Raw genomic sequence first — 13,282 nt, 5'->3', positions numbered from 1 at the left:
TCGAATCTTGCGTAGAATACGTTAAGTTCGTCAGGAAGGGAAGCGCCACAGTTATTGATATTCCCAGCCTTTTCTTTGCGCCCAGTGATCTCATTTAGACCCTGCCATAGTCTACTGGCATCCCTCTGGTTAGCCTGGGCTTCCAGCTTGGCTTGATATTGACTCTTGGTGCCCTTAATGGCTTTCCGGAGTTCACGCCTGGAATCCATGTAGTGACTGGTATCCCCGGACCTAAAAGCGGCAGCTCGAGCCTTTAAAAGGGACTTGACCTCATAATTCATCCAAGGTTTCCAGTTAGGGAATACCCGATCGTCTTGCGAAACACACAGTCCTCTGTGCATTTCCAAATAAAGTCCGTGACAGCTGAGGCATACTCATCAAGGTTAGCTGCCAAGTCCTTGAAAAGCAGTCACGGAGGACCTCATCCGTTTCCTCCGTCCAACGCGACACTGCTTTTGACACCATGACCTCCCGCTTCAGTTTCTGTTTGTAAGCCGGGAGGAGGAGTACAGCCTGATGGTCCGATTTTCTGAAGTGAGGTCGTGGGACGGAATGGTAGGCATCCTTGACTGCTGTGTAGCAGTGGTCAAGTATATTCGGGCCTCTAGTGGGGCAGAAGACATGTTGGTATAACTTTGGCAGCGCCTTTCTGAGGTTGGCCTGGTTAAAATCCCCGGCTGTAATGAGCAAAGCCTCCGGATACCTGGTCTCAAGTTCACTGATGTTGACATACAGTATGTTCAGAGCACATTCCACGTCCGCCTGGAATTCCGCTGTCAGTATGACCGAGGTGAACTCCCGTGGCAGATAGTAGGGACAACACTTCACCGACAGGTGTTCCAGGAGGCTGCAGGAGCTTGTCAGTGCCTCTGTGTCCGAGCATCACCCAGTGTTGATCAGTAGGCAGACACCACCTCCCCTTGTCTTGCCCGAAGATGCCTTGCGGTCCATCCGAAGGTTCGAAAATCCCTCCGGTCAGAATGCACAGTCGGGGGTGGCAGGAGAGAGCCAGGTCTCGGTGAAACAGAATACACGGCAGTTCTGCATCTCCCTGCAGTAGGTGAGTCTCCCTTTAAGATCATCCACCTTGTTCTCTATGGCTTGCACATTAGCTAGTAGGATGGTGGGCACAGAGACCCTGAAGCCCCTCAGCTTCAATCTGACCAGCAGCCCAGCTCTTTTCCCACGCTTCCTCGGTAAATAGTGCATCTTTCCAGGTTTCCATTGATGCAGTGTGTTGTTGTCAGCTCTTTGAGGTTGATGGATGCATCCTGTGGGGATCGATCAGCTGGTCACATCGTCGGACGCTCCGGGTCGGGCCGAGTAACATGGGAGGCTTCCCTGCCACTTCCAGCTGCCGGGGGCCCGGGCTGTCGATTGGGTTGGGCCCCGAAGCCGACACTTAATCCCGGATGGCCGGGCTCCTGGCTGAAACAAGTCCTTAAGCGGAGTCACGGTTGCGGAGGCCTCTGCTCCAGCCGAGCCTCGGGCTTGATTTCCGAGGTTGGCGGCGGAGGCCTCACTCCCGGCAGCTGTGGATGGCCACCAACGGGGCTTTGGTCGCTCCAGGGAAGCGTCTGGGGCACCTTGAGGTCTCTGCCGTCACTTCTGTGTGGTCGTCTGCTCCGGAGAGGTGCTGGTCAGAATGGGCCGCATCTCCAAGCGCTCCGGCACGGTAGCAGACCGCGGGTCTCCGGGAACGTGGTGGGCCTCGCTGGTTGGGTCCAGGTGCGGTCTGGAGTTTAAGAAGCGATTCTGGTGTGGTGGTCTCCAGCTGGGTCAGTAGCTTTGCCAGGGTGTTGTTGATCTTGATCTTGCTAGATTGGAGGTTTAGAAGGGTTTCTCGGGTATAGGATAGTGGAGAGGGCAGTTTGCTCGGGAGAGCACACACAAAGTCGCCAGTTACTGGCACCATCTTTAATACTGAGGGTATCTGTTAGTGTCTCTTGACTCATAATTCTTCGCATCCTAATTATATCTACCCTTCTCCATTACAAAGACAGCAACTCTCTCTTCTACTTAATGTTTTCTAACCCTTCTGCCTGACTTTTCATCAGGAATTGCAGCGTAGTTGATTACAACACAAGGTTCACCGTTCTTAAGTGAGGTACCAAGGTTATCTAAAAATGAAAGTTTGAACTGCTAACTGGAGAGACCTTGGGTGTTTCTGCATGAACATTTCGCCATAAAGAATGATACCCATTGTATTTCAACCCCAATTTGTTTCTTTGATGTACCCCCAAAAGATGAGACTGGTTTTACCTACCAAATATTGAAAGACCTAGAGTGGACGTGAAGAGAATGTTGCCAATATTGGGAGAGGCTAGGGCCGGAGGAAATGGGCTCAGAATACAAGGACGCATTTAGAACAGAGATGAGGAGTAATTTAATTTATTTAAAGTAATTTGTATCAAATTTTGTTTGGAGAGTGCTGAACCTGTGGAGGCCAAGTCATTGGGTGTATTTGAAGTGGAAGTTCTTGATTAGTAAGGGCATCAGAAATTACAAGGAGAAGGCAAGAGAATGGGGTTGAGAGGGATAATAAATCAGCCACGGAAGAGTAGACTCAATGGGTTGAATGGCCTATTTCTGCTCCTAAGTCTTATGGTCTTATTTTTGCACTACTATATTTTGCATCATTTCATTGCTTTTACGCTGGTCTCTGTATTTATTGTTACCTTGTTTCCTGTTTACTCTGTGAACTTCACATGAGCAAAGAATTTAATTGAAACGCTGGTGTGTATGACAGTAAACTAATCTGATTCTTTACGGCGTTTTATGTGAACCTTCCTCCAGATGAAACCAGGATTAGAATTATAGAGTAATACAGGATGGAATAAGGTCCTTCAGCCTAACTCACCTGTGCGAACCGTGGACCCTACCTCATCACGTCAGCCCACATCAGTGTACTTATCCAAATATCTTTTAAATGTCAGCATTGTACCTGCAAAGGTTAACGTTCTTTTCCTGCCTCCTGCACAGGTGACCATAGACGGGTGTGGGTAAACTCTGAGGATATGGATGACACAAACAAGGTAATAGTCGCTCATCATTCAAAGTATTCATCGTCCAAACTCTTCCTATCCCCCCCACCCCTTGCGATAGGTGTGAGCAGTGCCACAGGAGACCAGCTGATAGCGATTAAAACCATAACTGAAGTAGGGAACTAAGGCAACAAAAGTTAAATAAAAACAAGATTCTGGTATTAGCAGATACAGGAATGGGTTTTGTGTGCAAATACTTTATGTTTCCTGTCTGAAATATGATCCCATTTTATATCAGATGTCCTGTGTATCTGCAGGATGCCCCGTTTTCATGTTGAATGGTGGACAATCTTGAAGAGCCAAAAAATGTACCACTGTTGCTGTTTTATTGAGAGTGTGTATGTGTGTCTAGAGTTTCTTTTTGCCTGTGATCAGTTTCAACAGTGTTCATGGTTCACTTTGCGTTTTAGATATTACCTCTTGGTGCCACCTTTGGATAGGCCACATATACCCTATTGTGTGGATCAGTGCAGCACTAATTTAGAGGTATCAAGCCCTACAGCACAGAAATGGACCCTTCAGTTCACCACCTCCATGCTCATCTACACTAATCTCCTTTGCCTTCCTATTCAAGTGTCCTCCAAACATCTCTCAAATGTAGTGATTCTGTCATGTCCCACCACCTTCTCTGGCAGCAAATTCCAGATATCAACCTTAAAAAAAGGGGTCCCCTTTAAAATTCCTACTCCAGCACAAGCCTACACCTATTGTTTTTGATACTCCTCGATGGGAAAATGATTCTGACTCTTTATATTTGCCTCTTATAATTTTGTATCTGGTCACCCCTCAGACTCCTTCACTGAAGGGAAAATAAGCCCAGACTACCCAATCTCTCTGGAACTAAAGTCCTCCAGAGCAGACAACATCCTGATGAATCTCCTCTGCACTGACTCCACCATAAACTTCATCTGATTGGTCCGATGACCAGAATTGCCTGCTCTAGTCCAAGTGCTGTCTGAACATTGTTTTTTAAAAGTTGCAACATAATATGCCAATTCTTATAAGCTGTACCCTGAGCTAAGAAGGCAAGCATGCCATGTGCCTTCTTCACCACCCTATCTACCTAAGTTGCCATTGTAGGGAACAATGAACTTGAAATTCTCAGTCTCTCTGTTCATTAACATTCCTCTGCACACTGCCATTTACTATATATACCCTATCCATGTTCACTTCCTAAAATGCATTACTTCACATTTGTCAGGATTAAATTGCATCTACCAACACTCTGCCCAACTTTCCATCTGATCTCTATCCTTTTGTAACCTTGTACAACCTTCCTCACTGTACAGCATTGCCATTTTCCATGTTATTCACAAACTTACAGTCTGAAATTTGCAGTCAATTCATTCATATATATCACAACCAGCAGGGGTCCAGTACTGATCCATGCCATATATCATTGATCGGCAGCCCTCCACCGAGTCCCTAAGCTTCCTATCACCAAACCAACTTTGGATCCATTCAGCCAGCTTACTTTGGATCCCATGTGCCTTAAACATTTGTGCCAGTGTACCATGTCAGACCTTTTCAAATGCCTTGCTAAACTCCATAAGGCCATAAGGTATATGAGCAGAACTAGACCATTCAGCCCATTACATCTGCTCTGCCATTCAATCATGGCTGCTTTATTGTCCCTCCCGATCCCATTCTCCTGCCTTCTCCAAACACCTACCAAACTCCACTTTAAAAATACCCCGTGAATTGGCCTCTGCAGCCATGTGTGGCAATGAATTCCACAGATTCATCACTCTTTGGATAAATAAAATTGCTGTTCATCACTGTTCTAAAAGGCTGTGCCCTTTAGTCCCAGACTCTCCCACTATTGGAAGCCACATCCAATCTACCTAGACCCTGCAATATTTGACGGTTTTCAGTGAGATCCCCTCTCATTCTTCTAAACTTCAGACCACAGTACCCTTGTGGCCATTCCCCTCAATAATAAGTATACCACTTTGGATATTGTTCTGCGGGTGTGGGAGGAGAGACAACTTACTAGGGGGAAGCCTAGGTCCCAGGCACTAACTTTGTGCCTCAGAAGGGAAAATGGGGAGGGGGAGAAGAGGAATGCAGTAGTGTTAGGAAATCATAGAGACATAGAAAACCTACAGCACAATACAGGTCCTTTGGCCCACAATGCTGTGCTGAACATGTACTTACTTTAGAAATTACAAAGGATTACCCATAGCCCTCTATTTTTTTAAGCTTCATGTACCTATCCAGGAGTCTCTTAAAAGACCCTATCGTATCTACCTCCACCACCGTATCTGCTTCCTCCAACATCTCTTCCCAATTTATGCTTCCAAGTTCCTGTTTGATAGCTTCATATTTCCCCTTACTCCAATCAAACACCGTCCTAACTTGTCTGTTCCTATCCCTCTCCAATGCTATGGTAAAGGAGATAGAATTGTGATCACTATCTCCAAAATGCTCTCACACTGAGACCTGACACCTGACCAGGTTCATTTCCCAATACCAGATCAAGTACAGCTTCTCCTGTTATAGGCTTATCTACATATTGTGTCAAGAAACTTTGCTGAACACACTGAACAAACTCTACCCCATCTAAACCCTTCACACTAGGGAGATGCTAGTCAATATTTGGGAAATTAAAATCTCCCATCATGACAACCCTGTTATTATTGAACCTTTCCAGCGTATGTCTCCCTATCTGCTCCTTGATGTCCCTAATGTTACTATTGGGTGGTCAATAAAAAAACACCCAGTAGAGTTATTGAGCTCTTTCCTGTTTCTAACTTCTATCCACAGAGACTCTGTAGACAACCCCTCCATGACTTCCTCCTTTTCTGTAGCCGTGACACTATCTCTGATCAGTAGTGCCACACCCCCACCTCTTTAGCCTCCCTCCCTGTCCTTTCTGAAACATCTAAAGCCTAAGTAACCATTCCTGCCCCTGACCCATCCAGGTTTCTATAATGTCCACAACATCATAGTTCCAAGTACTGATCCACGCTCTAAGCTCATCGGCTTTGTTCATGATGCTTCTTGCATTAAAATAGACACATCTCAAACCATTGGTCTGAGCGCACCCCTTCTCTATCACCTGCCTATCCTCCATCTCGCACTGTCTCCAAGTTTTCTCTGTTTGTGAGCCAACAGCCCTTTCCTCCGTCTCTTCAGTTTGATTCCCACCCTCCTGCAATTCTAGTTTAAACTCTCCCCAATAGCCTTAGCAAACCTCCCTGCCAAGATATTAGTCCTCCTGGGATTCAAGTGCAACCTGTTAGTTAGAGGAGCAGACAGGAGATTCGGTGGACACAAAAGCAATACCTGGACGCTACGTTACTTCACGGGTGCAAAGGATGTCTCATATCAGGTCCACAGCATTCTAGAGGGGGAGGATGAGAAACCAGAAGTTGTGGTAGGGAGTGAAGAAATCGGGTGCAAAAAGTCTTTTTTTTTTAAACACTGCTCGGGGAGAAGGGTCTGCACTGTGCAGGCGCATGATGTAGTGCGCCAAGGTTTAAAAACAGACCACTATATACAGCAGGCAGCGGAGTGAGAGGGAGCAGAGTGGGACAGCTTTGGCTGAACAGGCTTCGGAGAGAACAGGCAGAGGCCAGGGTAGGTTCCGGTAAGTTTTTTTTTGTCCAGTTTGTTTAGAGTAGAGAGAATGCCAGGCAGGATGTTGGAATGCTCCTCTTGCAGGATGTGGGAAGTCGGGGAGCCCTCCGGTGTCCCTGACAACGACACCTGCAAGAAATGCATCCAGCTGCAGCTCCTAACAAACCGCATTAGGGAACTGGGGCAGGAGCTACATGACCTCCGGATCATTTGGGAGAATGAGGAGATTATAGATAGTAGCTACAGGGAGGTAGTTACGCCAAAGGAGCAGAGCACAGGAAATTGGGTCACTTTCAGGTGAGGGAAGAGGAAAGGACAGGCAGAGCAGGGTTCCCCTGTGGCCATTCCCCTCAACAACAAGTATACCGCATTGGATACTGTTGGGAGGGATGACTTACCTGGGACAAGCTGCAGCAGCCAGATCTCTGGCACTGAGTCTGGCTCTGCAGTGCAGAAGGGAGGGTGGAAAAAGAGGAGAGCGGTAGTGGTAGGGGACTCGATAGTTAGAGGTACAGGTAGGAGGTTCTGTGGTCGTGACAGAGAACCCAGGATGGTTTGTTGCCTCCCAGGTGCCAGGGTCAAGGATGTCTCTGATCGATTGTATGACATTCTGAAGTGGGAGGGTGATCAGCCAGGTGTCGTGGTGCGCATCGGTACCAATGACATAGCAAGGAAGAGTGAGGAGGTCCTGGAGAGTGAGTATAGAGAGCTTGGTAGGAAGTTGAAAAGAAGGACCTCGAGGGTGGTAATCTCAGGATTGCTACCTGTGCTGCATGCCAGTGAGGGTAGGAATAGGATGCTCTGGAGGATGAACAAGTGGCTGAGGAACTGGTGTAGGGGTCAGGGTTTCAGATTTCAGGATCATTGGGACCTCTTCTGGGGCAGGTGGGACCTGTACAAGAGAGACGGGTTACACTTGAACTACAAGGGGACCAATATCCTTTCAGGGAGGTTTGTTAGTGCTATTGCAGGGGGATGGGAACCAGGGTGCCAGAGCTGACAGTGTGGCTGGGGTGAAAATAAATGATGTTAAAATTTCAAGCAAAGCCGCAAATAGAAAGCTTGTGAGTGGTGGTAAGCTGTGTACATACATCTATTGTTGCTTCTGGACACATCTTCAGTGATGTTCCTGGAATCATCGGGTGTTTCGGGTCTTTCAACATCATACAACCTCCTCCAGGCGACCCAGCCGGGGCTGATCAGACCCCAGCTTGCGTCCAGATGGCTAGCTACTTATGACTCCATGGCTCCCTTCTTTTGAGCCACTGCCATCTTGAGGCCCTCTCTGCCGCATCGGTGGTACTGCGGATGGCTCTCCTCTTCCTCTCTCCCTCGATGCCCAAAATGCTGAAGGCTCTAACTAAAGAACGGGCTACGAATCCCCTACAACCTACCTCCACTGGGAGACACCTCGCTCTCCATCCAGCCTGCTGACTGTTGCTGACCTAAAAATCTTCTGAGGTGTATATATATCAATGTTAGGGGTTTGGAAGGCAGACGAGTTGAGGGCGTGGATTGACACATGGAATTATGACGTTATAGCAATTAGTGAAACTTGGCTACAGGAGGGGCAGGACTGTCAGCTTAATATTCCAGGGTTCCGATGTTTCAGATGTGATAGAGGCAGAGGAATGAAAGGTGGGGGGGGGGTGCGGGTAGCATTGTTTGTCAGGGAAAATGTTACAGCAGGGTTCAGGCAGGACAGATTAGAGGGCTTGTCTACTGAGTCCTTATGGGTGGAGCTGAGAAACAGGAAAGGTATGGCCACATTAGTGGGGTTGTATTATAGACCACCCAATAGTCAGCGAGAATTGGAGGAGCAAATATGCAGAGAGATAGCAGGCAACTGCAGGAAACATAAAGTTGTGGTGGTAGGGGATTTTAATTTCCCACATATTGATTGGGACTCCCATACTGTTAGGTTCCTAGATGGTTTAGATTTTGTAAAATGTGTTCAGGAAAGTTTTCTAAATCAATATATAGAGGTACCAACTAGAGGAGATGCAATATTGGATCTCCTGTTTGGAAATGAGTTAGGACAAGTGACAGAAGTCTGTGTAGGGGAGCACTTTGGTTCCAGTGATCATAACACCATTAGTTTCAACTTGATCATGGACAAGGATAGTTCTGGCCCTAGGGTTGAGGTTCTGAACTGGAAGAAGGCCACATTTGAAGAAATGAGAAAGGATCTGAAAAGCGTGGATTGGGACAGGTTGTTCTCTGGCAAGGATGTGATCGGAAAGTGGGAAGCCTTCAAAGGAGAAATTTTCAGAGTGCAGAGTTTGTATGTTCCTGTCAGGATTAAAGGCAAAGTGAAGAGGAATAAGGAACACATATCAAAGTTGCTGGTGAACGCAGCAGGCCAGGCAGCATCAAGGAATAAGGAACTTGGTTCTCAAGGGATATTGCAACTCTGATAAAGAAGAAGAGAGAGTTGTATGACATGTATAGGAAACAGGGAGTAAATAAGGTGCTTGAGGAGTATAAAAAGTGCAAGAAAATACATAAGAAGGAAATCAGGAGGGCTAAAAGAAGACATGAGGTTGCCTTGGCAGTCAAAGTGAAGGATAATCCGAAGAGCTTTTACAGGTATATTAAGAGTAAAAGGATTGTAAGGGATAAAATTGGTCCTCTTGAAGATCAGAGTGGTCGGCTATGTGCGGAACCAAAAGAAATGGGAGAGATCTTAAATGGGTTTTTTGCATCTGTATTTACTAGGGAAACTGGCATGAAGTCTATGGAATTAAGGGAAACAAGTAGTGAGATCATGGAAACTGTACAGATTGAAAAAGAGGAGGTGCTTGCTATCTTGAGGCAAATTAAAGTGGATAAATCCCCAGGACCTGACAGGGTATTCCCTCGGACCTTGAATGAGACTAGTGTTGAAATTGCAGGGGCCCTGGCAGATATATTTAAAATGTCGGTATCTATGGATGAAATGCCAGAGGATTGGAGAATGGCTCATGTTGTTCCGTTGTTTAAAAAAGGATCGAAAAATAATCCAGGTAATTATAGGCCAGTAAGTTTGACGTCGGTAGTGGGTAAGTTATTGGAGGGAGTACTAAGAGACAGAATCTACAAGCATTTGGATAGACAGGGACTTATTAGGGAGCGTCAACATGGCTTTGTGCGTGGTAGGTCATGTTTGACCAATCTATTGGAGTTTTTTGAGGAGGTTATCAGGAAAGTGGATGAAAGGAAGGCAGTGGATGTTGTCTACATGGACTTCAGTAAGGTTCCGCATGGGAGGTTAGTTAGGAAAATTCAGTCGCTAGGTTTACATGGAGAGGTGGAAATTGGATTAGACATTGGCTCAATGGAAGAAGCCAAAGAGTGGTAGTACAGAATTGCTTCTCAGAGTGGAGGCCTGTGACTAGTGGTGTGCCACAGGGATCAGTGCTGGGTCCATAGTTATTTGTCATCTATATCAATGATCTGGATGATAATGTGGTAAATTGGATCAGCAAATTTGCTGATGATACAAAAAGGAGGTGTAGTGGACAGTGAGGAAGGTTTTCAAAGCTTGCAGAGGGACTTGGGCCAGCTGGAAAAATGGGCTGAAAAATGGCAGATGGAGTTTAAAACAGACAAGTGTGAGGTATTGCACTTTGGAAGGACAAACCAAGGTAGAACATACAGGGTAAATGGTAAGGCACAGAGGAGTGCAGTAGAACAGAGGGATCTGGGAATACAGATACAACAGTCCCTAAAAGTGGCGTCACAGGTAGATAGGGTAGTAAAGAGAGCTTTTGGTACTTTGGTCTTTATTAATCAAAGTATTGAGTATAAGAGTTGGAATGTTATGATAAGGTTGTATAAGGCATTGGTGAGGCCGAATCTCAAGTATTGTGTTCAGTTTTGGTCACCAAATTACGGGAAGGATATTAATAAGGTTGAAAGAGTGCAGAGAAGGTTTACAAGGATGTTGCCAGGACTTGAGAAACTCAGTTACAGAGAAAGGTTGAATAGATTAGGACTTTATTCCCTGGAGCGTAGAAGAATGAGGGGAGATTTGATAGAGGTATATAAAATTATGATGGGTATAGATAGAGTGAATGCAAGCAGGCTTTTTCCACTGAGGCAAGAGGAGAAAAAAACCAGAGGACATAGGTTAAGGGTGAGGGGGGAAATGTTTAAAGGGAACATGGGCGGGGGGGCTTCTTCACACAGAGAGTGGTGGGAGTATGGAATGAGCTGCCAGATGAGGTGGTAAATGCGGGTTCTTTTTTAATATTTCAGAATAAATTGGACAGATACATGGATGGGAGGTATATGGAGGGATATGGTCCATGTGCAGGTCAGTGGGACTAGGCAGAAAATGGTTCGGCACATCCAAGAAGAGCCAAAAGGCCTGATTCAGTGCTGTAGTTTTTCTATGGTTTCTATGGTACATATTGGTATTGACAACTTCAGTAGGAGGAGGGAGGAAGTCCTGAAGAGAGAGCATAGGGAGTTTGGTAGAAAGCTGTAAAGCAGGACCTCCAGGGTAGTAATCTCTGGATTTCTGCCTGTGCCACGCAGCAGTGAGGGTAAGAATAGGATGATTTGACAGATGAATTGGTGCAGGGGGTAATATTTCAGATTTCTAGACATTGGGAAAGGTGTGACCCATACAAAAAGTTCAGGTTACACCTGAACCCAAGGGGAACCAGTTAGGGAGGGTTTAAACTAATTTGGCGGGGGGAGGGGGATTCAAACTGAGTGATAGGGCTGAAGATGGGGCAGTTGATATACAAGGAGATACAGTGCGTAGTGAGACTGTGAGGAAGGACAAACTGGCAGTCAGTGGGATGAACTGAATTGTACCTCGGGATAAAAACCAAGAAGTGTCATGGACACAGGACTGAACATGTTATATTTGAATGCACACTGTATACAGAATAAGGTAGATGATCGTGTAGCACGGTTGGCGAGTGGCAGGTGTAGCGTGGGCATCACTGAGCTGTGGCTGAAAGATCATAGCTGGGAGCTTAAAATCCAAGGATATACAAAAGGACAAAGAGATTGTATCAAAAGAACAGGCAGGTGGGTAGTGGGGGTGGCACTGTTGGTTAAAAATTAAATCACATCCTCAGAAAGAGGTGACATAGTTGCAGAATCCTTGTAGGTAGAGTTAAGAAACTGCAAGGGTAAAAGGAACCTGACAGGAGTTACATACAGACCAACGAAGAGTAGCCAGGATATGGCATATAAATTATAATAGCAGATAGAAAGGCATATAAAAAGGGCAATGTTACAGTTGTCAAGGGGGATTGCTGTATGCAGGTAGTTTGGGAAAATAAGTTTGGTGCTGGATCCCATGAGAAAGAATTTGTAGAATGCCTATGAGATACCTTTCTAAAGCAGCTTGTGGTTTGAGCCCACTAGGGGAAGGCAATTCTGGTTTGGGTGTTGTGTCATAAACCAGATTTGATTCAGAAGCTTAAGGCAAAGGAATCCTTAGGAGGGAGTAATGATAATATGATAGAATTCACTCTGCAGTTTGAGAGGCAGAAGATGAAGTCAGATGTATCAGCATTACAGTGGAGTAAATGGAGTTACAGAGGGATGACAGAGGCACTGTCTAAAATTGATTGGAAGGGGTCACTAGCGGGGTTGACAGCAGAACAGCAATGACTGGAATTTCTGGTGGCAATTCAGAAGGCACAGGATAGAAACATCTCAAAGATGAGGAAGTATTCTAAAGGGAGGATGTTGCAACCATGACTGATAAGGGAAGTCAAAGCTAGCACAAAAGCAAAAGAGGGGGCATATAATAATGCCAAAATTAGTGGAAGTTTAGAGGATTTGGAAGCTTTTAAAAAATCAACAGAAGGCAGCTAAAAAGCCATGAGAAGAGAAAAGATGAAATATGAAGGTAAGTTAGTCAATAATATAAAGAGAATGCCAAAAGTTTTTTCAGACATAGAAAGAGTAAAAGGGAGGCGAGAGGGATTGTTGTACCACTGGAAAATGACGCTGGAGAGGTAGTAATGGGGGACAAAGAAATGGCAGATGAACTTCAGTATTTTGTGTCAGTCTTCACTTAAGAGACACGAGCAGTATGTCAGAAATTTGAAAATGTTGGGGCTGAAGTGATTGTTGTAGCTATAACTAATGAAACGTTCTTGGGAAACAGAAAGGGCTGAGATAGCTAAGTCCAGGGTTCTGAAAGAGGTTGCTGAAGAGATTCTGGAGGCATTCAAACCAATCTTTCAAGAATTACTAGATGCTGGAATGGTTCCAGAGGACTGGAAAGTTGCAAATGTCACCTATTCTTTAAGAAGGAAGGAAGACAGAAGAAAAAAAATTACAGACTAGTTAGTCTGACCTCAGTGGTTGGGATGATGTTGGAATTGATTGTTAAGGATGTGGTTTCTGGTACTTGGAGGTACATGATAAAATAGGCCAAAGTCAGCATGGTTTTCTTAAGGTGAATTCTTGCCTGACAAATCTGTTGGAATTCTTTGAGGAAATAAAAAGCCGGATAGACAAAGGAGAATCGGCGGATGTTGTTTACTTGGATTTTCAGAAGGCTTTTGACAAGGTGCCACTCTTGACTCTGCTTAACAAGATAAGATCCCATGATATTACAGGAAAGGTATTAACATGAATAAAATATTGGCTGACTGGCAGGAAGCAAAGAGTGGAAATAAAAGGGGCCTTTTCTGGTTGGC

General features: G+C 45.4%; 1 protein-coding gene across 2 annotated transcripts in view; it reads left to right on the top strand.

Annotated features, from left to right (window-relative positions):
• Window positions 1-13,282, top strand: part of klc3 (kinesin light chain 3) — a 96,394-nt gene that overhangs the window by 44,289 nt on the left and 38,823 nt on the right. For both annotated transcript variants that reach the window (XM_063060347.1, XM_063060346.1), the window contains exon 10: window positions 2,983-3,035. In XM_063060347.1, coding sequence (XP_062916417.1) covers window positions 2,983-3,035 — 53 coding nt within the window. The remainder of the gene's footprint in view (window positions 1-2,982; window positions 3,036-13,282) is intronic.

Source organism: Mobula hypostoma, chromosome 10 (assembly GCF_963921235.1).
Source record: "Mobula hypostoma chromosome 10, sMobHyp1.1, whole genome shotgun sequence".
Taxonomy (NCBI): Eukaryota; Metazoa; Chordata; class Chondrichthyes; order Myliobatiformes; family Myliobatidae; genus Mobula; species Mobula hypostoma.
Note: the sequence above shows the minus strand (reverse complement) of the source record. Positions and strands in the feature narration are given on the sequence as shown.